At 46.9% G+C, this 23,125-nt stretch overlaps 1 protein-coding gene across 1 annotated transcript; it reads right to left on the bottom strand.

The window, feature by feature from the left end:
* Nucleotides 1-472: 472 nt before the first annotated feature.
* On the bottom strand, nucleotides 473-15,741 carry CLU (clusterin). The gene is made up of 9 exons (XM_066278572.1): nucleotides 15,596-15,741; nucleotides 11,864-11,992; nucleotides 10,487-10,635; nucleotides 7,714-7,884; nucleotides 5,808-6,219; nucleotides 4,655-4,759; nucleotides 1,842-2,071; nucleotides 959-1,131; nucleotides 473-716 (listed from the first exon to the last, which is right to left on the bottom strand). The coding sequence occupies exons 2-9, from the start codon at nucleotides 11,955-11,957 to the stop codon at nucleotides 707-709; spliced, it is 1,344 nt and encodes a 447-aa protein (XP_066134669.1). The 5' UTR covers nucleotides 11,958-11,992; nucleotides 15,596-15,741; the 3' UTR covers nucleotides 473-706.
* Nucleotides 15,742-23,125: the final 7,384 nt, after the last annotated feature.

Here is a 23,125-nt window from a genome sequence, read left to right on the forward strand (position 1 = left end):
CCTTTCTGGAAGTGCGGCGGGGGCCAGATAAATGGCCTCAGGGGGCTGCATGCGGCCCGCAGGCCGTAGTTTGGGGACTCCTGCACTACAGTTTCCATAAGGAAAAATACCAATTATGTATTAAAATACTAGGTATGTGTTATTATTACCCCTTTCTCACGCTAATTTTCAATGTATTCCTTCAGGAGATTCCCCTCACCCATTCAGAATATGTCAAGTTTTATCATGAGAAGGAAAAGGTTCACTTTTCAGAAAAATATTTTAGTTGGTTATCAGAATACATCTCTCATCCTAAAAGAAAGAATCCTTGAACTGGATCAACTTGATCATCACACTCCTTTTATTCTCAACTGTCTGATACCTCCATGTCAGGTTAGCCACTGCCTTTTCTTTTCCACTTCTTCCTTTTATTTTCTATGACCAAAAGGAAGGTGTATGGGAGGTAGAGAAACCCAGCAGGAAAGGAGAACACTCCAGAGCATACGGGCAGCTTTATTGAGTTAGTGACATGCAAGGGAAGTTCATCTCATGATCAGCAAGGGCAAGCAATAGTGGGCGGGAGCCGGCGCTGGAGAGGGTCAGGAGGGCCTCGAGGCCAGGGCCCGGCCACCTGGTGACATGCAGAGCTCTCTCTAGGGGGTCTGTGGTTCATTTCAGGACAGCTGGATTCAGACACCCACAGACTTGGAAAAGTGACATTTACATTTCACTCCTCCCTGAAAAAAGAAGTGGGAAGGCGGAAGAAGGTGAGGGCACTACATTCGATCAGAGACGGCAACCGACAGGCATTCTTATCAACCAGGAAGGAACCGCCTCCGAAGGAAGATGGAAAGTCCCAGTGCTCTCCTGGCTCCATCTGGGCTCTGCCGTCATTTGCAGCCTGGGAACTCAGCCCTTTCCCCAGCTCCCAGGGACCTGCTGGGCCCAGAAGGGCCGCAGCAGAGGCCTGGATACTCACGAGTACTTCCGGCGATACTCCTGCAGGGCTTTCTCTGCCACGGTCTCCATAAATTTAGGATCGTTCCTGGAGACTTCTGGGACAGTCACGGTGATGGGGTCGGAATCAAAGAGCTTCAGAACCACCTTAGTGAAGCCGGAGGGGACGCTGGAGTCAGAAGAGCGGGAAGCCACCTGGGAAGAAAGGGGAGAGAAGGGCGGCCACACTGGACTCATTTTGCAACAAAAGGCCAGCTTACATTTGGACCATTGACCCCTTTGCTTTTTACTAATCTCGACATGGGTACAACTCGCTGAAAGGAAATGCCCTCATTCAGAGACACTTGGTGGATGTAAATGTCACCACAAGTGACCAGCTCAGGGGGAGCCCCACAGAGTGCAAAATGGTTTCCAAGCCACCATGTTTTCTTTGGGAAGCCACTGGCCTGGCTGTGATAGAACAGGAGTCAGGGAAAGAACACAAGAAGGTTCTCAGGGCTAGAGGGAGGCTTTTATCATTGGTAGAGAAGGACGCACCAACCATGAGCTCTCCCACTCGGCCCAGGGCAGCGAGGCAGCTGCGTGGAAAGAGCTCAGGGTCACAGTCAGGCAGACCAGTTCCGATGCCCAGGCGAGTCACCTATCAGTTATCTGACCTTGAGCAAGCTTTTGAACCTCTTTCTCTCTCTCCTCATCTGTAAAATGGAGTCATAACATTGGAACCCTGCGTGGTGAGGCTTCCACACAATGATGTATGCAAAGGCCTTCTGTTTCCTGCCATAGGACAAATGCTCAATGAAAAGCATAAGTGTCCCTTTTATTATCATCATCCCATTTTACCCCCAGGGAGGGTCACATTGTCTCCAGGCCACACCCTGGGCCCCCAGCTTTAGGACAAGACTCACCGTGGTGACCTGGAGAGCATACTGGTCTTCGCCTTGAGTGAGATTAGCCAACTGGGACACCCAGTTGAACTGCTCGTTCAGCTGCTTGAGCAGAGCGGAGGTGTTGAACATCTTCTGCTGGTAGGACCGGAGCAGCTCCTCGTACTCCCTGCTGAACCTCTCCGCCAGCTGGAGGGAACTGTTCAGCTCCTGCCGCAGCAGGTTCTGGGCGGGGTTGCTGGCTGAACAGTCTGCCCCGAGATGCGAAAACACAGAAGGCGGTCATGTGAAGGGAAAGTCGAGAAAGGAAGAAACACGAATGGAAATCGTGTTTGAACAGCGCTGGGGCTGGTCCCCCAAACTGTCATCCGTCGTGATGAAATAAAGACCAGACCGTAACTCAACACATGGCTTCACTCTGGAAAACAGGGTCAGCTGAACTGAATGAACAGTGTGTTAGGGACATCGCTGGAGGCTGTGGCGAGCAGCGCCGACCACACTCAGAGAAGCACAGCTCTCAGCTCTCAGTGTCTGTGTGCTCAGACCTCGTGCCACTTGCGCTGGCCTCGTTCCTCCAGGAATCACTTCCAGAGAGGGGGCAACGTCACGTGTAGCTACTGTCTGAGTGGCACCCGCTACATATCAGACAGACACCACATAAGTGCTTTGGATATCCATTGTCTATAATAATCAGATGTATTCTAGAACTACCAATAGTGAATTTTTTTTTCACCAGTGATGAAATTGAGGCCCACAAAAGTCAATCACTCGCTTGAAGTGATAAACTACTCGTGGAACCAGGATTGAACCCAGGGCTCTAACTCCTGAACTTAGGCTCTTCCTATTCAGATTCTGTGTGTCTGGAAACTTCCCCATGCTTGTCTTTTGGGCATAGCTGTAGAGCTGGAAATTCTGGCCCCAAGATTCATTCAGCAGAAGAGCTGACCAGACTCTCGGATCACAAAGCACAGCAGTCTGGTGGCTGGGGGTCCTGGTTTCCCACCGACCACCATGGCTGCTCACCAAGCTCACCAGGAGGGCAGGGAAGATAGTGTTCATGCCTTTTGGTTCCTGAGCACCCACTGTGGATTGTCAGATTGATAAGAGCTGGCAACTACCCAGACTCTCTAAAAACTACTGTTTTTTTTCTCTCCCTAAATTTCTCAAAATATTCCAAGGAGAGCACATCAAAACCAAGCAAGTCAGGGGAAAGACAGTCTTTTCACACTAAAGAATGGCCATCATTTCTATTGAATGATTATATGTAATCAGTTACATCAAATGATTGTATTACATGTAATCATTGGTATTGCAATAAAATAAATGTTGGGGGGGCAAGAAATAGAATTACTGACAACTCTTTTATAGTACTAGGAAATAATTAGAAAAGTCATTGAGACTAGGTCTAGAGATGGGGGCAGTTACTGCCCTCAAGGGATATTTGACAGGGTCTGAAAACACTTTCGGTTATCACACTCAGGAAGGAGGTAGCTATTGGCATCTAGTGGGTAGAGGCCAGTGATACTGCCAAATATCCCACATGGCACACAAGACAAAGGATGGTCTGGTCCAAAACGTCAAGAGTGAGGAAACAGAAATTCTAGTCTGGTGTTCCTGGGCAGTGTCTGCTTATATGGTCACAAGAACCTTAAATAAGAGGTAGTAAGTGTTCCTCAATATCGAAAAGAAGGTGGCTGTTTAGGTAAGCTGTGACCAGTGACCATTAAGATCAGTGCCAGGAGTGCCAATCTGAGCCTAGGCAACTGTATGTCTTTTCTTCTCGCCTCAACATGACTAACTTTCTTGATGTGAGGTACTGTGTCATTTATGCTATTCTAATGATGATATTTTATGGGAACAGCCCATGAAGCTTGGCTGGGTACTCATCACTTTTTCGTCCATCAGCCTCCTATACCACTTGTATTTATTTTGCAGTGGCTTCTAAAATTACAGGAATGAGGCTAGAATATTTAATCAGACTCTGAAGGCCTACCTTGGCAAATCCAAATGTATTAAATAAGAGCAAAGCCACAATATTGATCCTTTATATGTGAGGGAAATAACTCTTTTAAAGCATACATTATTTTGGGTCAGGAAGTATTCTAGATGATTTTAGAGCTGAATCTCAAAGTAGGAAGAAACTAGCCAATGTTCAGATCCAATAAAACTGAGGGGAGCTATTTCCTTTGCCTCGGGGACCAACCAACCAAACACAATGTTGCAGGGCAGCTAAGGGACCACCATTAGTGGCCCAGGTGTGCTGGGGACAGAACACAAAGCCCTGGTTAAGGACACATCCCAAACACCTAACTCCCCCACATGGGTGTCCTGTAATCTTGAGAAGTCACTTAACATTTCTTTGACTGCGTTTCTACTTCTGTAAGATAGGGACATTAATTGTACCCAATCCAGGGTCATCCTGAGGAAATAACTGTTTGCAAAGCATTTAGAACAGTGCCTGGCACATGGTACATGTCTGCTAACTGGAAAACATACTATTTAAAATGTCATCATCTGCAGGAAAAAAAATGAGGATGTCTATTTTTGGCCCTGGGAAAAGATTAATGAAAATCAAAGATGATTGCTTTTTAAAAAAGTAGAGCAACCCCTCCCATGACTTCCTGTTGAGCATGTGCTGGATGACTTGGTAGGCACTTTATATACTATTTCCCAACTTCAGGGACACCTCCGCATCCTAACCCTTGTCTACAGATAAGGGGCCCAGGCCGTGGGAGGTAAAGAACTTCCCCCAGGGCCACAGCTAGAAAGCAGCAAGGCTAACCCATAAAGGCAGCCCCACTGAGGTGCCAGGGACCCAGGTCTCCCGGACTCACCCACTGACAAGATCTCCTGGCACTTGGCACACTGGTCCTTCATCCTCAGGCACCCTGTAGAGTTGTGGCGGATCTCTTTGCACACTGAGCGGTTATTGTTGTCGCCTGGAGACACACAGGAAGAGGGAGTCAGGCTGAGGGGCCATACAGAGCAACAGAGTAACAGGCCATCCCGAACTCCCTGACCCCTTCCACACTGCTGTCTGGCCCTTCAAGATGGTGCTGCAGGCAGAGCAGGTTGGAATTGGCCTGAAGACACAGGTCTCTGGTCAGAGGTCCCTAAAGAAGGACCAGAAGGTACTTCCTAGGGTTTCCCCAGCTGGGTATGGTCACCCCACCCACCATTTCCACCTAATAAGCCCTCTCCAGTCACCACATTCCTCAAAATATCTGCACATCGCTTTGGCACCAAAACCCATTTTGCTCTGCATTTTACCTGACCTATTACTCTCCCCGTGGCCTGTCAGCAAGCCCCTTGAAGGCAGGAGTGGGATTCTCCTTACAGCTTCCTTAGAACACAGGGCTCCCTCGATATGGATATGCAGTAGATGTTGGTTCAATTCAACAACCTCCTCTATTTCCAATGTATTTGAAGCCAAACTCTGGTGCCAGTCCAACTATACCATTTAGGAGATGGTGTTGGCCAAGTGATGTCTACTGGTTCCATGAAGAAAATCACTTCTGAAAGTATTGGCTTTTCACGTCCATATTAGACTTCATTCATTCAAAATATATTCATTGTGTGCCCATTCTCTACGAGGTCCTAAGTTACAGCCATGAACAGCTTTCTTAAGATTATATGTGTCCATGGCATCCAGAAAAATCCACCTGAGCTTCCAAGAGAAAGGGATCAAGAAGGAGGAGTCAATGTGATGCCCACCAGTTGCTGGAAGGGGCACAGTGAACTCTAAGTCCCACGGGCTAGATTGGACCAGGTCCCACTATACCAGCTGCAAAAACTTGGACGTGCTCCTCTGTCTCTGTCACTATGCTGTCTTCCTTAAATGGGGTTAGCACCACCCTCACAGCATTGCCGGAGGGAAATCAAGATGACACATGCCAAGCCCTACAGTAGTTCTTAGCACCTTATGGGTTTCTCAATAAATCATTAGTTCCCATCCCTTCTTAGGGAAGAATGAGACACCTTTCTGACCTGCTGTGAAGTCCTCCATTGGGAACTGGAAGGCAGGACTTTGGAAGTGGACATCCATGGCCTGTTGAGCCTGGTGTATCATGTCAAAGAAGGGCTGGAACATGTCCTGGAAGTTCCGGGGTTCGAACATGGGGAAAGACATTACATTTCGGACAATGCGGGTCTTGGGATGGAAGAAGAAAGGCCTCCTCGGGGACGAGACTAAGGGCGAAAAGTGGAAGGGATCCAGGGGCTCCCGGGCAAAGAGTCTGTTCTGGAAAAGTTCGTCCATAATTCTGGACGCCTGGCTGAATCTGTCTTCCATGGTGTCCAGTATGTGGGTCTGCTGCCGGTCATTCTCCAGCAGGGAGTCGATGCGGTCACCGTTCATCCAGAAGTAGAAGGGAGAGCTCTGGTTCAGGAACTCCTCCAGCTGTGACAGGCAGAGTGGGGAACAGTTGGGAGACGCTCACTAGAGTCCCAACCTCCTGCACCTCCTGCTGAGATGGGCCCGGCCCAGCTCTACATGCACTTGGGTCTCCTCAGAGTCCCACCGCCTGTGACTGAAGACCCCACTAGGACTGGCTCTCTGGTTCCTGAACCATTAGGCCAGTGCCCTTCCATTCAACTCATCCCAACAGAGAAGAGTTTAGAAAAACCTGTGAGGCCGTGAGAGTCACAAGGCCCATCACTTGAGATTAGTCTGCTTCTGCTGTCTTCTTTAGCCACCAGTGATACCCACCCCTGCTTGGCCAAAGACCAATTGCTATGTCTTCAGTGGGTAGCAAAATTCATGAATCCCAACTTCCCAACTATCGAGGCCCACGGGGAAGGATGGCATGAACATTAATGTACTATAAATTCTTAATTCCTCCTTCTTAGGTGGACACAGGGCTCAGCCATACCATGAAGCAGTTTATGTATTCCAGTGAATAACTGCTGGATTAGAGTTCTAAGAGATGGCAAATAACCGGCACAGCTGCTTTTCATGACTCTCTATTTCTGCACTCACAGCAGACATTACCAACTGATAGTGGCATTCTGGGCCCAAATGCAGCCGGAACTAAACAACCGCATCTATGAAGTGAAACTGGGATACTGTGATTTCTAATAAGAAATAAATATTTGGCCTTTGACCCTTGCTAACAAAAAGTTCTTAAAAACCCTTGGAATCTCCTGTGCCGAGAATAATAAAGGTGTTTCTATGTTAATGAGGTGACTTTTGGAAAACACTTAAAGATGGAGGAGGCTGGCTGCTATGGAGGTCAACCGTGGTTCAAGGGGTTGGAACTTCCTGGCCCACAGCCCGATTTCGGGGGGGGGGGGAGTTAGAGGTTAAATCAATCTCCAATGGCCAGTGATGTCATCAATCATGCTTATGTTAATGAAGCCTCCATTAAAACCCAAGAGGACAAGGTTCAGAGAGTTTGTGGGCTTGTTGAACACTTGGAGCTTTAGAGAGAGTGTTGCACCTGGCGAAGAGTATAGAAGCTACCTGTCCCTTTCCCACACTTTTCCCCTCTTCCATTTGGCTGATCCTTTCATTATAAACCTGTAATTTAATAAGTAAAATGTTCCTCCCTGAGTTCCATCAGCTACTCTAGCAAATTAATTAAGGAGGGGGTGATTGCAACCTCCAATCTATAGCCCAACAGTCAGATGCACAGGTGACAACCTGGACTTGCAATTACCATCTGAAGGGGGCGGGGGAGCAGCTCTGTGGAACTGAGCCCCTCGCCTGCGGGATCTGACGCTATCTCAGGTAGACAGTGTCATAACTGAGTTGAATTGTAGGACACCCAGCTGATGTCGGAGAACTCCCACACATCGGAACTGGGTGCAGAACAACAGAAGTATATTGCATTCGGTTCTCCTCATTCTCCTCTCAGAGCCTAGGCTGCACAGAGGCAGCGCTTCCCCTTCTCACCTGGTGGCCAACCATCCCCGAGCCACTTCTGCAGACACGCGCGTAGAACTTCATGCAGGTCTGTTTCAGGCAGGGCTTACACTCCTCCCAGAGAGTCATCATGGTCTCATTGCACACCCCTTCAGATGCCTTCAGCTTCGTTTCAGTATCCCTGGTATCACTTAGGGCATCCTGCAGCAGGACACGAAGCAGGTTAGCCGCACAGAAATCACAGGCTTCACCTTCCCCAGCACGCAGTGGAACGGGCTCTCCACCCCCGGGGCAGACCTTTGCACATCTGGCCACACAAAGTGCCAATTCCCACTCCGCTCTGGCTCATTCGTTCCCTCTTTGGCCTATGTGGAATTCCCTGCCCACCAGCTTTAAACATCCTTTCATCTTCAAGACCCAGCTGTTCCTTAGTCCCCCTCAGCCACTAGACGCCCTGCGAACAGCTCCTTCTCTGACACTGCACCTAGAGTCTCTACCCCAGAATTTACCTCCCACTTCTACCTCACTTCCTATGCTCAAGTTCTGGTGTTTAAATGTCATCTTCCAAAGCTTCTGGAGGCTCCTTGAATCTTACCTTTCCACTGGAACTATGGTCCCCAGCATGCCACAGGAATAGGCAAGCTTCCAAGTGAAAGTCACAACCACCACCCAGACTCTCTAACACGCCCATGTCACCTGACTCAATCATTCTTTAAGAATCTATGCCAAGGAATTCCTGTGATAAAAGACAAATCCTTATGCCTAAAAGCATTTGTTCCCATATGTATTTATGGCAAATATATATATATATATATATATATATATATATTCACACATTAGAATTAATTCAGATACTCCAAACTAGAAGACAAGTTAAGCGAATTGTGGTACATACAAAGGGTAGATAAGTACATCATTATGAGATGTTTATAATAAGTTTTAATATTATAGTAATCATTTTTTATATTAAAAATTCATGATTTGTCAAAAAGCATAGAAGAAAAAAAAGTAGTAAGAAAGAAATCAAATGTTAACAGTGAATTGTCCTTAAGTATAAGAATTACGGGAAAACTTTTCCACCTCTACTTTCCTCTGTTAAAATCTTGATGAGTGAGTGTATTACTCTTCAAAGAAGAATTAATTAGATCATGAAATCACCATAAAGATCTGACCATGAGCCCTGGCCGGTTGGCTCAGCGGTAGAGCGTCGGCCTAGCATGCGGAGGACCCGGGTTCGATTCCCGGCCAGGGCACATAGGAGAAGCGCCCATTTGCTTCTCCACCCCTCCGCCGCGCCTTCCTCTCTGTCTCTCTCTTCTCCTCCCGCAGCCAAGGCTCCATTGGAGCAAAAGATGGCCCGGGCGCTGGGGATGGCTCTGTGGCCTCTGCCCCAGGCGCTAGAGTGGCTCTGGTCGCAATATGGCGACACCCAGGAGGGTCGCAACATGGCGACGCCCAGGATGGGCAGAGCATCGCCCCCTGGTGGGCAGAGCGTCGCCCCCTGGTGGGCGTGCCGGGTGGATCCCGGTCGGGCGCATGCGGGAGTCTGTCTGACTGTCTCTCCCTGTTTCCAGCTTCAGAAAAGATGAAAAAAAAAAAAAAAAAAAAAAAAAAAAGATCTGACCATGAGGAGTTCAAGTTATGTGATCTTCACCCTGCTCTCTGTCCCCTGCTCCGTGCTGAGAACAGCCACCACACCTCCTACTGAGCCAGTTCAGAAGCGTCAGCTACGCTGGTCACTCCTTTCTTTCAAGTTCACATATTCCTCAGCTAAGAAGTAAATGGAGTCATTTTCCAAACTTGATAAACTTTACTATGAAATCCGGATGGTTAGATATCAAACTCCAACATTAACCATAAAAATTCGGGAACACGACTTGCCCCTCCCACATGAGCTATTTGGGGATTCTCATAGACTAGTGGGAACTAATACTGATGCTGAGACAGAACATAAAGTTTCTAAGAGTGTTAGAGCTGCAGCCAGGCCAGCAGTTCCTTAAGTAGCTTCCATTAAATTGTGCTAAAAGCTATCAGGAAAAATAAAAAAGAATTCCCTGGTCAATTTGATTTGGAAAACACCAGTTTAAGTGAAGTTACAAAGGTTTCCTCACTGCAGAACCTCTCAGAGCCTTTAAATGCTTTTGCTATGCATTGTGGATCATGAATATGGGGGCCCCCTCTTCACACCTCCTTCATTAGGGGTAGGGTGGCAACAGAAGTCGGTTTTTAGGATACCCTTAAGAAGACTACCAATTTTTAAAATAAATCGTTCACTGAATTATAGTGTTTTCATTTTGTTGAATCATCAAGCACAGATTAGAGTCACTATGTTCACTATTGGACTTAGATGTCTCCCTATGAAGTAGCCCAGAACTCTAGAAAGACATGGGCAATACAATGAGTGCTTGCTTAATCCCAAACGTATCGCACCTCCCAGATAAGCTTTCGGAAGGTAGGATGCCATTCCCTTCCTACACAGTGACAGACGCTCTCCAAAGCCTACCTTGGAGCTTGTCCATAGTCAGGGTTTGAAAAAATCTATTGAAGTGAATGTGGATATTGGGCTCTGAGCCAGGCTTTTAACAAAGGCAGATCCAAGTTCTCACCCTTTGAAGCTTTCAAAAGCAAATAAACCCTCCCTATTTCTTAACTACAGTCCCAATGTCAGGTGACAGCCCTGGAAAGACAGAGAGGGTCAACCTAGCAACCTAGCAGAACACCGCACAAGGAGCCAGGACCCCCTCCCCTCCCGCCCCTCCAGCAGAGAGACAGAGGTGGGCATGGTGACCCAGCTCTCCCTTACCTCTTTCTTCTTCTTGGCTTCCTCCAAGCTGACGAGCAGTGACTTGCGCTCATCGTTTGTATGTTCTATTAGGCTCTTTATCTGTTTCACACCCTTGAAAGCATTTTTCACTTCCTTATTGATGTACTTACTCCCCTCAGTGGACATTTCTGCAAGAGGAGGGCAGGGAAGTAGAACACAGTGAGAGGAAGAGATGGCGCTGGCGATAGAACCCTGGACCTAGCTGTGACGGTCAGAAAGGCAGTGGGTCCGGGGACTGTCAAGGCTGGGAAACTTCTGGCTGGCAGCCTTCGGACCCTGGCTTTGCCCTGACATTGGTTCCCATCACCGGGTTCACTATGGACCTAGAGTCTGAGAATCGACTGCACCGGCTGTTCAGAAATGCTCGCCATTGGAGCCGGCGCACCCCAGAGTGGGGGCGGTGGCACTACACCCCTACAGACTGGACGCAGCGCCTACCCAGCTGCAGAAGAACATTTTCAAGGGGAAAAAAAATATCTTTGAAGAGTAACTACTTAACCATTAAAATAAGAATATTCTATTTTGGATACAAGTCTTTCTAGAATTCAGTTTAACCAAATATCTGAACTTCTCTCCAATTCACAGTAACAGAGACACAAAGGTGAATTTCTAGCACTCTTCCTCAAGGGGGCTGTGACCAAGACATAACAACACGTGACCAATGCAACGAGCTGGACCTCGCATGCACTTCCTTTAACACTCCAGGCACCATCCCGGTTTGTTTCCAGGCACAAACCGGGGAAAAAGCAGCACAGTGAGATCAAGATGTTTGCCCAGGGTTACACGGCACGCGGGTGGCAGGGCCAGACTCATACTGGGTCTGACCTCGAAGCTGGGGGTCTTCACTACTACCCAGAGGATTGGTCAGCTGGGAGGGCAAGAGTCAGGGGAGGGGAGGATGGATTTTAAGAAAGGCCTGGCAAAGACGGGACCACCAGCCGGGCTCTGAAGGATGATGAGCCTCATATTGAATAGTATTTTTCCTTCCCTATGGTTTTCGGGGTGAGAAGGTGCGGATGCATGTACCTATGGAAGCTCAAAAAGGGGAGCTCCACAAAGGCTCAAATGGTCCAGACTTCAGGGGCTGTCATGGAGGAGGGGTGGGCACTGGGCTGCACAGACCAGAAAGGGAACCAACGAATGAGACCCAGCAGCCAGAGAAGGCTTCTGATACACCTGCAGATGCTTGGAAGCCGGCCTAACCACAAAGAGCCTAGGCCCGGTGGCCGGGAAGGAGAGGCTCAGAAAAGGGCACAGCAGGCAAACACAATTTCATGCACAGGATAAAATGGCCTTTAACCTTTGGGGCCCTGACAGGGAGGAGGTATGTGCAGAGGGGCGTGGTGGTCTACTTACCCTGGAGCTCTCTATCTGAGACTGCCGGATCGCCCAGCACCTGCCCGCTCTCCCAGGTCATCAGCAGCCCCACCAACAGCAGTAGAGTCTTCATCTTGCCTCCTCCAATTCTGGAATTTTAGCACGCTTCTGTTTGTAGAGAGCAAGACACTGTCATGGTAACAGCTAGACAGCCTGCTGGTTTCCGGCCCAGCCTGCCGCAGCTTCCCAGGAGCCCTGCAGAGTCCTTGCCATTAGCTAGGGGGCCTCAGCTGACATCACTGCATTTTTATCCCCAGGAAGGTTGGGAGAAAATATCAGACTTGACAATGGACACTTTCAAAAGAAAAGGGAGGCACTGGGTACAGGGAGGAACCACAGGACCTGCTACAAAAGAAACAAGAGTTCTGGAATAAGAACCCTGGGCTCAGGTCCAAGTTTTCCTCCTCCTCCTCCCCCTCCCCCTCCCCTTCCTCTTCCTCCATAATAGCTAAATATGCCTGAGCAAGGTGCATACACTTTCCACATCCAGACAGGTGTCTATCTGATCATACTGGTCCACATCAAAAAAACCCTGAAAACATCTCTCTTGGATCACTCATCTGGCCCTCTTCAGTCCCTGCACCAAGTGGGGACTGTATCCCAGACCTCAAACTCCCCACCTCCCAAGAGAATCACTAATCCTGCCCACAGCAGCATCACCAATCAATCACAGCACTTCTCCCAACAAGCGTCAGCACCACTTAAACCTGGTTTCAAGAGTCTGCAGCACCGACAGACAACCCTTTGGTGGGCACAAGAAAAAAAATCCACTTGTCACCCCTAGTGTGAGACTTGCACCAGGCTGCATAGATAAAGGGTAAAAATAAAGAGTAGAGCCAGGAAGGAAAGACAATGGTCTTCAGGAAATAGAGAGGAAGGGGCAAAGTCAAAGGGTTAACACTGGGACAAAGGGGCACTTGGGCCCCGTTGCCTCCCCAGGAGCAGTCCCTCTGGGAGGACATGTGCCTCTGCTTTGCCAGGTCCCTTTCACATGGTCTATTCCCTCTAAATCCACAGCAGGGTGCCTTGCCAAGGTGTTCCTGCCACCACTCTGGGCTGGCTGCCCTGAGCCTGGGGACAGCCGGGTCTTACACAATAGACCCTTTCCCAGAAGCCGAAGTTGTTGCATAAAACAGAAGCCCCTCCCCTATAATCTGTCCCTCATTCCAAAATGATTATCTGAACTCGCCCATTTCTCATAACAGAACAGGAAGGCGGGGTACCCCCTTCTTGAAGTTCTGTACCTCCAAAAACTGCTCTCAGCTCAGCAGGCCCATCTGGAGACTCGGTAGAACATTAATAAGGCAAACCCTTTGTGAAAGTAATTAGTAAGGCTGCAGGGCTGTGGTTCAGGAACCAGCTGCACAAAGTGCATTTAGAGCAGGGAAGAGAGGACCGGTGCCTTCCCCAAAGACGGGTGGGAGGCTGAGCCAGGGCACTGTTTTAGGCCCCCCAGAAGGTCCCAGTCTATCAAGTTCTGCCCTAGCTATTCACTGAGGCCTGAAACGCCTCAAGCAGGGACACAGCCTTGGTCACACCAGAGAAAGTCAGCGAGATATACACCATTCCTGGTGAGGTCCATGGTAGCAATGACTTCTGAGAAATCCAGAAGACAAGGCATTGGGTCCTAAAGAAAGGGGAGAGAGGGCAGCCAAAGGCAAGAGCACTGGATGAGGAGCCCAGAGACCCAGCAGACAGTACAGGGTCTCCCAGCAGAAGCCTGGGGTTCACAGGGAGACATCGACCTCAGAGTCAAGAAGGAGTTCAGTCTTCTGCTCAATCCCTCCACTCCAGAAGGGATGCCGACCCCAGAGACAGGATGGGGCTCCCCATGGCCCGTAGCAAGCACATGGCAACCCCAGAATGAGAATCCAGCTCTCCCAACCCCCTAGTCCAGTGTTCTTTCCTTGACACCAAGCCCTTTAAGTCTCTGAGTCTCAGTTTCTTCATCTATAAAATGGACCTGGCATAGATCTCAGAGATGTGAAGGTGTTTTGTAAACACAGGGTCTTAAAGAATCACTGTGAATCCTGATTACTTCACTATTTGACATAGGACCAAGTGTGATCATTGGCAGTATCCCTCAGGGAAGTGGGCGCAGGTGGCCGATTTGGAGAGGGGCAGAGGAACAAAAGCAGGCACATCGGGGCCACCCCTGGTCCTTTCTTGACTGTGTGGCTTTGCCTTAGTGAAATGACCTGCTACTTTAAAGTTCCTCTGACGCACCGGGGGCCAGGGGGTCTTCTTATAATGCTGACCCTGATTCAGAATCCGCATTCCTAACAAGCTCACAGGTGACACTGATACCGTTAGTCCCAGGACAGCACTAGAACAGCGGCAGCACGGCTACTCACGTGCCTCCCCTCTCATCTCCTGGCCTAGGCGCCTGGCTGGCAACTGCTCTGATTAGATGAGCCATGCCAAGGCCCTCCTGTCCCCACCATCGCCAGGCAGCCTTCTCCCCCAGGAGGCCTTAAACCACACAGAGGGAGCCTGGGGAAGACACGGGGACCTAAGCAAAGCAGTCACACAGCTTATAAACTGCAGGGATTGAAGCCCAAGGCCCAAGCTTCTACCTACTTCCTCCCCAAATGTAAAAAAACAAACCAAAAAGAAAAATAAGAAAATAATGCACCAGTAATTCACACCATCCTGAGACAAATATTACCACTGTGGTATAGCTCCTTCTATTTGCTATGCATTTGTATACAATCAGATTCTTTACATTCACTAAAGCAAATACTCTTTAAAAGCACAATTTTGTGATGATCTAATAATATAGACCATTTTCTGATATACTCTATTTTGCTATCCTACAAAACTAGACATTTAAATAGTAATTTCCCACTATTATAATGAACACTGCCACGAGCATCCCTTTATAGTATCTGTTCTTACTCTTAAATTCCTAACCTTCCTCTTTTAAAAATAATAATAATCGGTTGCTTTTTCTTTTCATTAGGTCCAGAAATTCTAGAAGGTTCTAATCTCATTTCTGACACCTATTTGCTGTTTATCTTTGGAGAAGGTCCTAAACCGCTCCAGGCCTCAGATTATCATCTATAAAACCAGACGGTTGAATCAGACGTCTGACATCTGACGGAGGTTGTGTGACTTTCCTCTTATGTACCCTAATGCATTAGGAAGCAGAAAGAGTAGGATTTAAGTGGTTGCAACATACACTTAAATCAAACCATCATTCTTATAAACACACTACCCAGAGAACAAGAAAATCCTGAAGCAAACAGGATGACTCAGGCATGCAAACTGACAACCACCACCGGAGATGGTACCTTTACAAGGAAGATGCTGCAGAAAGACCCTAGTGCAGGCGTACTCTCCCACTCATTCATTAGCCTGGACCTCCGGCAATAGACACCAGTTCTCCAACTCTCAGTTTCCCCCATCTTTGCGAAAAGAGAATCATTACACCTGTGCCATTTACCCACAGAATTATGGTTGCAGCTGATAAGCTGAGTCCTAGCCTGTGCACCGCCCCCACCAATTTGGTCCTCTGCTCCGGTGCCTGGTGATGGGGCTCTGGCCACTTATCTTCCCAGGCTCCCTCCACTCTATCCACAGCGCAGTTCTGACGGCTCTAGGACTACTAGCGGTTGTCCTTCCCTCGCCTGCTTGCCAACCCGCCAACCCCCCAGCCCATCGGTCCTGGTGAGGCTCTGCGCAGGCATAGGAATGGTAGGAACCTCTCACCGGTCCGTGGTGCCCGTGCGCTCCTCCTGGCGACGCGGCGTAGTGAGCACCGTGCTGCGCACGTATTTATAGCGCTCTGCCTTGTATACACCCCCTTTGGGGCTGGCTGCAAACCTGCCTGACTCACGCCCAAAGAATGCCGGGGAATGCACCAGGAGCTTTCTGGAAGCCGCGCGGGAGGGGTCACGGTGGTGCTGGAATTCGGTGCAGCGCTGGCGGGGGGCGCGGGGAGGCGCAGCGGCACCGCGAGAAGCCACGCCGTCTCCAAGGGAGACAAGCCCTGGGGTGCACCGGGCACAGGCACCGCTCCTCGGGTTCGGAGCTGAAGGACGGCGCCCCACGAGGGACGAGCCTGAGTTCCCGTGCACAGCTGCGTACCCCTCTCATCAGGGTTCGAGGGGTCCACTGTGTTTCTGGCCGGTCCCAGTCCAAATTAAACCTCAGCCTATTGAGCATACGCCACTCCTCTGGTTTCATTGAAGTAGAAACGTAGAAAAATAATGAGAGTGGGATGGGGAGGGGTATTGTGCTAAAGAAGAAAACATGAAGTTTGAAATACTAACATTCCGAACCATCCCCGTGATCTGCTGGCCAAGAGGAGCCAGAAATATGTTTATTAGAATGAATATAGCATTCATTCCCGGAATCAGGCCTTCCTGTCTCCTTGATTCCTGGACATTAAACAAGTACTGTCCCATCCCCTTGGGCCCCAGGCAAGCAGTGCGGCTGCATGGGCCGTGCAGCCCCACACTGGGTTTGACGCACTATTGCAGCCTTGACATTCTTAACAATTCTTGAACAAGGGGCCCCACATTTTCATTTTGCACGGAACCTAGAAAATGACACTATCATTTCTGTTTCCAAAGGGGCTCACTTGTCCCCAACTACCCCGAGTTTCTTCTGCTGCCAGGAGGAAGCTTTGTTTTGGACTCCCTTTGTCCAGGGGATTGAATGTGACCAAGGAATGGGAGCCATCACAGCACCCCCCTGGCAAAGAGAGGTCCAACCCAGAAGCCCATCAGGTATAGCTACGTCTTGGAGAAGAAGCAGACTACCCACTCTGGATTGGCAGGATGTTTGAATGCCAGGAGCAAGGTTAAGGGGCTGAAGGATGGCTCTCTCACTGGGGGAAGATGGGTGGGCTGGGCAGGTGTAGGCAGCCTAGTTTGGGTGGCCTACTTGAAAACCATGTGAGAGCAAAGGGTTTAGAGAAGAACTGTATGTCAGGGATTGATTTCCTGTTTCTTACCTTCAAGGTACAGCTTGAGGGCCCAGGCACTGGTTGCCCAAAGTCCAGGGGCAACTAAGTCCCCACCCTTCTTCAGGAGGGAGCCTGAAGAAAGCTTCTAGGCTTGTGAAGTATAAACGAACCTGGGCTGGGTGCTCAGAGGTTCCGGGTGACCTTGGACCAATCACTTTGTCCTCTGGGTTTTTGTTTCTTCCTCTGAACAGTGAAGAATCTGCTTTATATCATCTCTAAGGGCCTCCCTTCAGCCTACCAGGAGATGAAGTTAAGTGTGAGAAGATCATCAGCCTAGAAGAAAAGAAAAATCCAGTGAAAATTTGGAGCAGTATTTCTTCCTGGGGGCTTTATTTTCCTTTAAAAAAAAAAATCTAATTATCAGTAACAGCTACATTTTCTGTGGACACTGCCTCCTCCTTATTTTATCAATTCCTGAGGTCAGAAGAATTGTTTTTGAGCACGCTCCTTGTAACTTTTCTGTTCTCTGGCTCCCCCAGCATCTGGCATAGGAGGCATAAATCTGTGATAATTGTGTTTTAAAAAATCAAACTTTGGAGGAGAGGCAGGAAGATCTGCCTTAGTCAGCCGAAGGAAGGGAAGGGAGGAGAGCAAGAAGAGATGAGGAGAAAATAACATGATTCACAGTCAAGACTGTGGTCTGCTGGGAATGATGACTTGATTACTCCCGCTACTAAGCAAACAGGGCTCAGAGGATTTAATTTTAAAGGGAGAAGTGCAAATTTTGTAAGTACCATAAATGCATCGCTGGATTATGACTATTCTAAGTAAACCATAGACGTCAGTTGGTTTGGCCCTCATATGATACTTAATTCCTAACCCCCCCCCCCATTGCTTGCCCTTTGGCCTTCTGGACCTTGCCTCCCTGAAGCCTTGGGCTCAGCCCTGGGCCTGCCCATACCAGAGGGGACCGACCACAGCGCAGAGCAGGACCACCGGTCCCTTGCCCAAACCCTCTAGATCAGCTCTTAGCTGCTGAATCGCTTGGCTGATGCATCACAATTTATCATCTTGGTGATGCTGCTTTTGAATCGTTCTTCTCCCACGTGCACTTAGGCAGTCAGGTTTGAGTTTTTAGCTTAATTTATTTTCTCAGGGGGTGAAATGGGGAAACATCAGGCAGGAGAGAGGGGGAGAGTAAAGAGCTTTACGTTATTCGTCTCTTTATGCTTGGCCCACCACCTCTTCCCTACTCTAATATACCCTTGTTATGTGTCTCCACGCCTACTGGTGTCGGGCTCAGTGCCACCAGCATGACAGCTTAACCATCGCTAATATAGCTGGAAGAAGCTAGGAATGAATAAGACCGGTACTCTGTGGCCTGTAATTAAGAATCACTCTCTAGGCTCTTATTATTTAATGGGTGTATTCTGTCAATTATGGGTCATGAAAAAAATTATGGATAATAAAATTATATACAATAAAATCAGCCCCAGTTGATGCAGAGGAATCTCAAGTGTTTTATGGGGGGACCTCCCTAAATCCACAAACATTCACATCATCAGTTGTATTTCCCTTATCTTCCCAGCTCGGATCCTTTTGGGAAAAGAGGTGAAGTTGGCCTCTCCTGAGTTGCTTATCATAGACCTGTACGGAGAAAAATATGACTTAAACCAGGGGTAGTCAACCTTTTTATACCTACTGCCCACTTTTGTATCTCTGTTAGTAGTAAAATTTTCTAATCACCCACCTGTTCCACAGTAATGGTGATTTATAAAGTAGGGAAGTAACTTTACTTTATAAAATTTATAAAACAGAGTTACAGCAAGTTAAAGCATATAATAATAATTACTTACCAAGTACTTTATGTCAGATTTTCACTAAGTTTGGCAGAATAAATCTTTATAAAACAACTTACTATAGTTAAATCTATCTTTTTATTTATACTTTGGTTGCTCCACTACTGCCCATGTCCCACCATGAAAGCTGGAATGCCCACTAGTGGGCAGTAGGGACCAGGTTGACTACCACTGACTTAAACTATCTTCACTATTAATCATGCTATTAACTGGCTCTGTGGTCTGTATTGCACCCCTGGGTTGGTCAGCTCTAACCTTTTGCTCCAATTCATAGATTAATAGGCATTTTCATTAAAAATATTTTTTATTGATTGATTTTATTAAGAGAAGATGGGAGAGCAAGAGAGACAGAAACATCAATCTGTTCCTGTCTGTGCCCTGACTGGGGATCAAACCAGCAACCTCTGTGCTTCAGGACAACACTAACCAACCAAGTGATCTGGCCAAGGTTAATGGGCATTCTTAAAAATTGGCCCCTAGAATCTGTCTCAGATCAAATCTACTTTTTTCACAACCATTTGGAATGCAACTAATTATTTAGATCAATGGTTCTCAATGAAATTGCCTGAAAAGAGCTTTTTTAATTTTAATTTTTTAAGTGAGAGGCAGGGAGATAAACTCTTGCATGCCACCCGACCAGGATCCACGCAGCAACCCACCAACCTTAAAAGTTACTCCAGACGTTATGATTGACTTAATCTGGGGTGCAGCCAAATAGAGCATCAGACTTTTTCAGCTCTCCAGGTAATTTTATTTTATTTTTTGTTGTTGTTTTTTTCAATTAATATTAATGTGCAGCCAGAGTTGAGAACCATTGCTTTCCAGTTGGTTCATTGTTGGCTTAAAGTTTGCCCATTCGATCCTCAATGCATCTTCTAGGTCCCTTTTAAAAGTATGTGGTATTCTTTTTATTTTAGAGAAGAGAAAATTGGAGATCAAGGGAGTCTTAATTAGCAGGTTATTGCTTACACTGAGCTGAAATCTGCTCCTTCAAACATCTGAAAACAAACACTTTCCATCTCAACTTAAATGTATTTCTTTTTACGGGTCCTCTGCCCTCTCCTCATAGAGTAAGGCTGATGATGACCTCCTGCCTGCCCCTCAGCTTCTCCATTTTGCCTTGTCTCTCTTGCTTAGCTTTAGAAACAAACACAAGGCACCAGCCTGGACTGGCCGGGTGAGAGGGTGGCGAGACACTTGACTACGTGTGATTTGATAAGAAAATTCCCGAGCCCTCCCCCACCACCCCCTCAGGCACTGTCTACTTCATTTTACATTGTTACAGCACACTGTGCTTCCCAAATTGATTTACATTGGCCTTGGGGCAGGCTATGGTGTGCTAAGAGTACACAAAGACTCAGGAAGCAACTGGCTGCAGTTTCACTCAAAGATTTAGGGAGAAAAGTTAATATTTAATGAGGAATCAATCTTCCTTCTCTCTTTCTCTTTCCTCTTTCATCTGTCTTTTTTTTTTTTTTTTTTTTGCATCCTCTCTAAATCTCATGCTTCTAAAGTAATGGGTATCTATTTATACATACATTTATATTTAGAACATGTGTATATAATATGTATGTACACAATATATATTACATATATGAACCTACAGGAGATCTTGCCTTTTTTTATTCTTTTTTTTTTCTTTTTTTTTTTTTTTTTTCATTTTTCTGAAGCTGGAAACGGGGAGAGACAGTCAGACAGACTCCCGCATGCGCCCTACCGGGATCCACCCGGCACGCCCACCAGGGGCGACGCTCTGCCCACCAGGGGGCGATGCTCTGCCCATCCTGGGCGTCGCCATGTCGCGACCAGAGCCACTCCAGCGCCTGAGGTAGAGGCCACAGAGCCATCCCCAGCGCCCGGGCCATCTTTGCTCCAATGGAGCCTTGGCTGCGGGAGGGGAAGAGAGAGACAGAGAGGAAAGCGCGGCAGAGGGGTGGAGAAGCAAATGGGCGCTTCTCCTGTGTGCCCTGGCCGGGAATCGAACCCGGGTCCTCCGCACGCTAGGCCGACGCTCTACCGCTGAGCCAACCGGCCAGGGCCTTTTTATTCTTTTTAAAAAGAAACACAGGCCTGACCTGTGGTGGCGCAGTAGATAAAGTGTCGACCTGGAAATGCTGAGGTTGCCGGTTCGAAAGCCTGGGCTTGCCTGGTCAAGGCACATATGGGAGTTGATGCTTCCAGCTCCTCCCCACCTTCTCTCTCTCTCTCTCTCTCTCTCTCCCTTTCTCTCTCCTCTCTAAAATGAATAAATAAAAATTTTAAAAAAAGAAACATAAAATCATATTATACATATTGCTTTGCAATTTGTTTTTTTCCATTTAATAAAAGATTATGAATATCCCTCCCAGTCAATGCATGGTTCTAACCCACACTTTTTAGTAGCTACATATTTTATTCAGCCATTCCCTTATTACAGCTTTTCTGTCACTGTACACTGGCCACAACAAACAGCTGTCTGCATGTATCCTGGTATGTTGGTGCCTTTATTAGTATAAGGTAGAGTCTCAAATCTCAAGTGAGATTGCTGGATATTGTTGTCCTTTTGAATTTTTTGCCAATCTAGTGGGTAAAATGATATTTTGCTGCCTTCTTAATCTCTTCCCTGATTACTGTTTTCAATGATTCATTTTTACATTCTTCTTATTGTGTATTGATTTGATGTGATTTCAAATCCACTTATTTGTGATATAGGGGAAGTTGTTTTGATCTATTTGTGACTTAAATGAAGTAGTTTACTGAGGAGGTTGTGTCAGGATATTGTCATGACATTTGTTGTCATTGATAAGCATTCTGTAACCCAAATGATGGCGATGCTGCTGGGGCTTATCGATAGGAACACGTGGAGAAGCAGCTATGGCAAGAGGACATTTAGACTTTAAATATCAAGAGTTTGTGAGATCTCCCTGAGAGTATTCAGTCTGGGCAAGGCTATGCTTTGCTAATCTAAATATTGTATATAGTTCTCCAAAGACTTCTAGGGCATTAACTGCTGTCTGGATAAAAGAGACTCTTACCAGCAGTGGTGAAAACCATGCAGTAGACCCACAGCTTGTCTGTCAAAACTGAAACCCTTTGTTGCTTAGTAGGTGTTCTAGCAACAGGGGACTTTTACTTTTGTGCTCACAGCTGAAGGGCAGCTCTCAGTTGGCTAAGCCATCTCTCCCAAGTACCATCTCATATAAAGGCACACCTCAACTAAATTCAGACTTCTTCTCCCCTTGCCTGGAAATATGTATAGTGTGATTAATCTGTCATTGCTCTGGAATATGTTATTTCTTTATTGGCTTATTAAGAGACATTTTCCTGTATGCTTTTGGCTTGTGAAATTATTATAATTCCTGTGTGAAGTTATGTTAAACTATTGACAAAGGTCACCTCAGTCTCTGAGCATAATTTTGCCCCCCCAAAACACCTCTTCTGTGATCTGCCTATTCATATTGTTTGCTTGTTTTATTGTTATTCGTCTTTTTTTTAATCAATTTATAGGAGCATTTTAAATAAATAGAGTAACCCTATGTGTGTTGCAAATGTTTTTACCAAGCTAGCATGTGTCTTGTTTTTTTAACCAGGAAGGCTTTAAAATTTTTATATGTAGTGAAATTTGTTTAGCTTTCCTTTATAGTTTCTAGGTCTCCTGTCTTGTTTAAGTTTGCTTCCTTTGTAAGTAAAACATGAACAGTTATTCTCCTAATTTTCCTTCACCTTTCTGTTGTGTTTACTTTACTTTTATATTTAGATAATCCAAATGGAGTGTGTGTGTGTAATGAGTGTGTGTGCGTGCATGCGTGCACGCAAGTCCTCACGTGTGAGTTTGTGAAGGAGGGATGTGAAGCAAGGATCTACCTCAGTGCTGGGATTCAAATAATTTAACAACCGGTTCTCTGCCCTAATGACCGTTTTATGTATTAAAAAACCATACCAAAAGGTAGTTTATTGTTTCATGCATTTAATACTTAAATAAGAACAATAAAAGAGGTACACAAAACTAGATTATGTTATAAGAAAGAGTTTTAAAATATTAATTAAAAAATATTCAATCATATCTGACAAAAAACAATAAAACTGCCTGACCAGGTGGTGGCGCAGTGGATAGAGCATCGGGCTGGGATGCGGAGGATCCAAGTTCGAGACCCCGAGGTTGCCAGTTTGAGCATGAGCTCATCTGGTTTGAGCAAAAAGTTCACCAGCTTGGACCCAAGATCGCTGGCTCGAGCAAGGGATTACTCGGTCTGCTGAAGGCCCACGGTCAAGGCACATATGAGAAAGCAATCAATGAACAACTAAGGTGTTGCAACAAAAAAACCGATGATTGATGCTTCTCATCTCTTTTCGTTTCTGTCTGTCTGTCCCTACCTATCCCTCTCTCTGACTGTCTCTCTGTCTCTGTAAAAACAACAACAACAACAATAAAACTGTTATTTAAGATATTTCCATATTGCTTCTTGACTGGCGTACTCACTTGCGATTTTC

This window comes from Saccopteryx bilineata, chromosome 1 (assembly GCF_036850765.1).
Source record: "Saccopteryx bilineata isolate mSacBil1 chromosome 1, mSacBil1_pri_phased_curated, whole genome shotgun sequence".
Classification (NCBI taxonomy): domain Eukaryota; kingdom Metazoa; phylum Chordata; class Mammalia; order Chiroptera; family Emballonuridae; genus Saccopteryx; species Saccopteryx bilineata.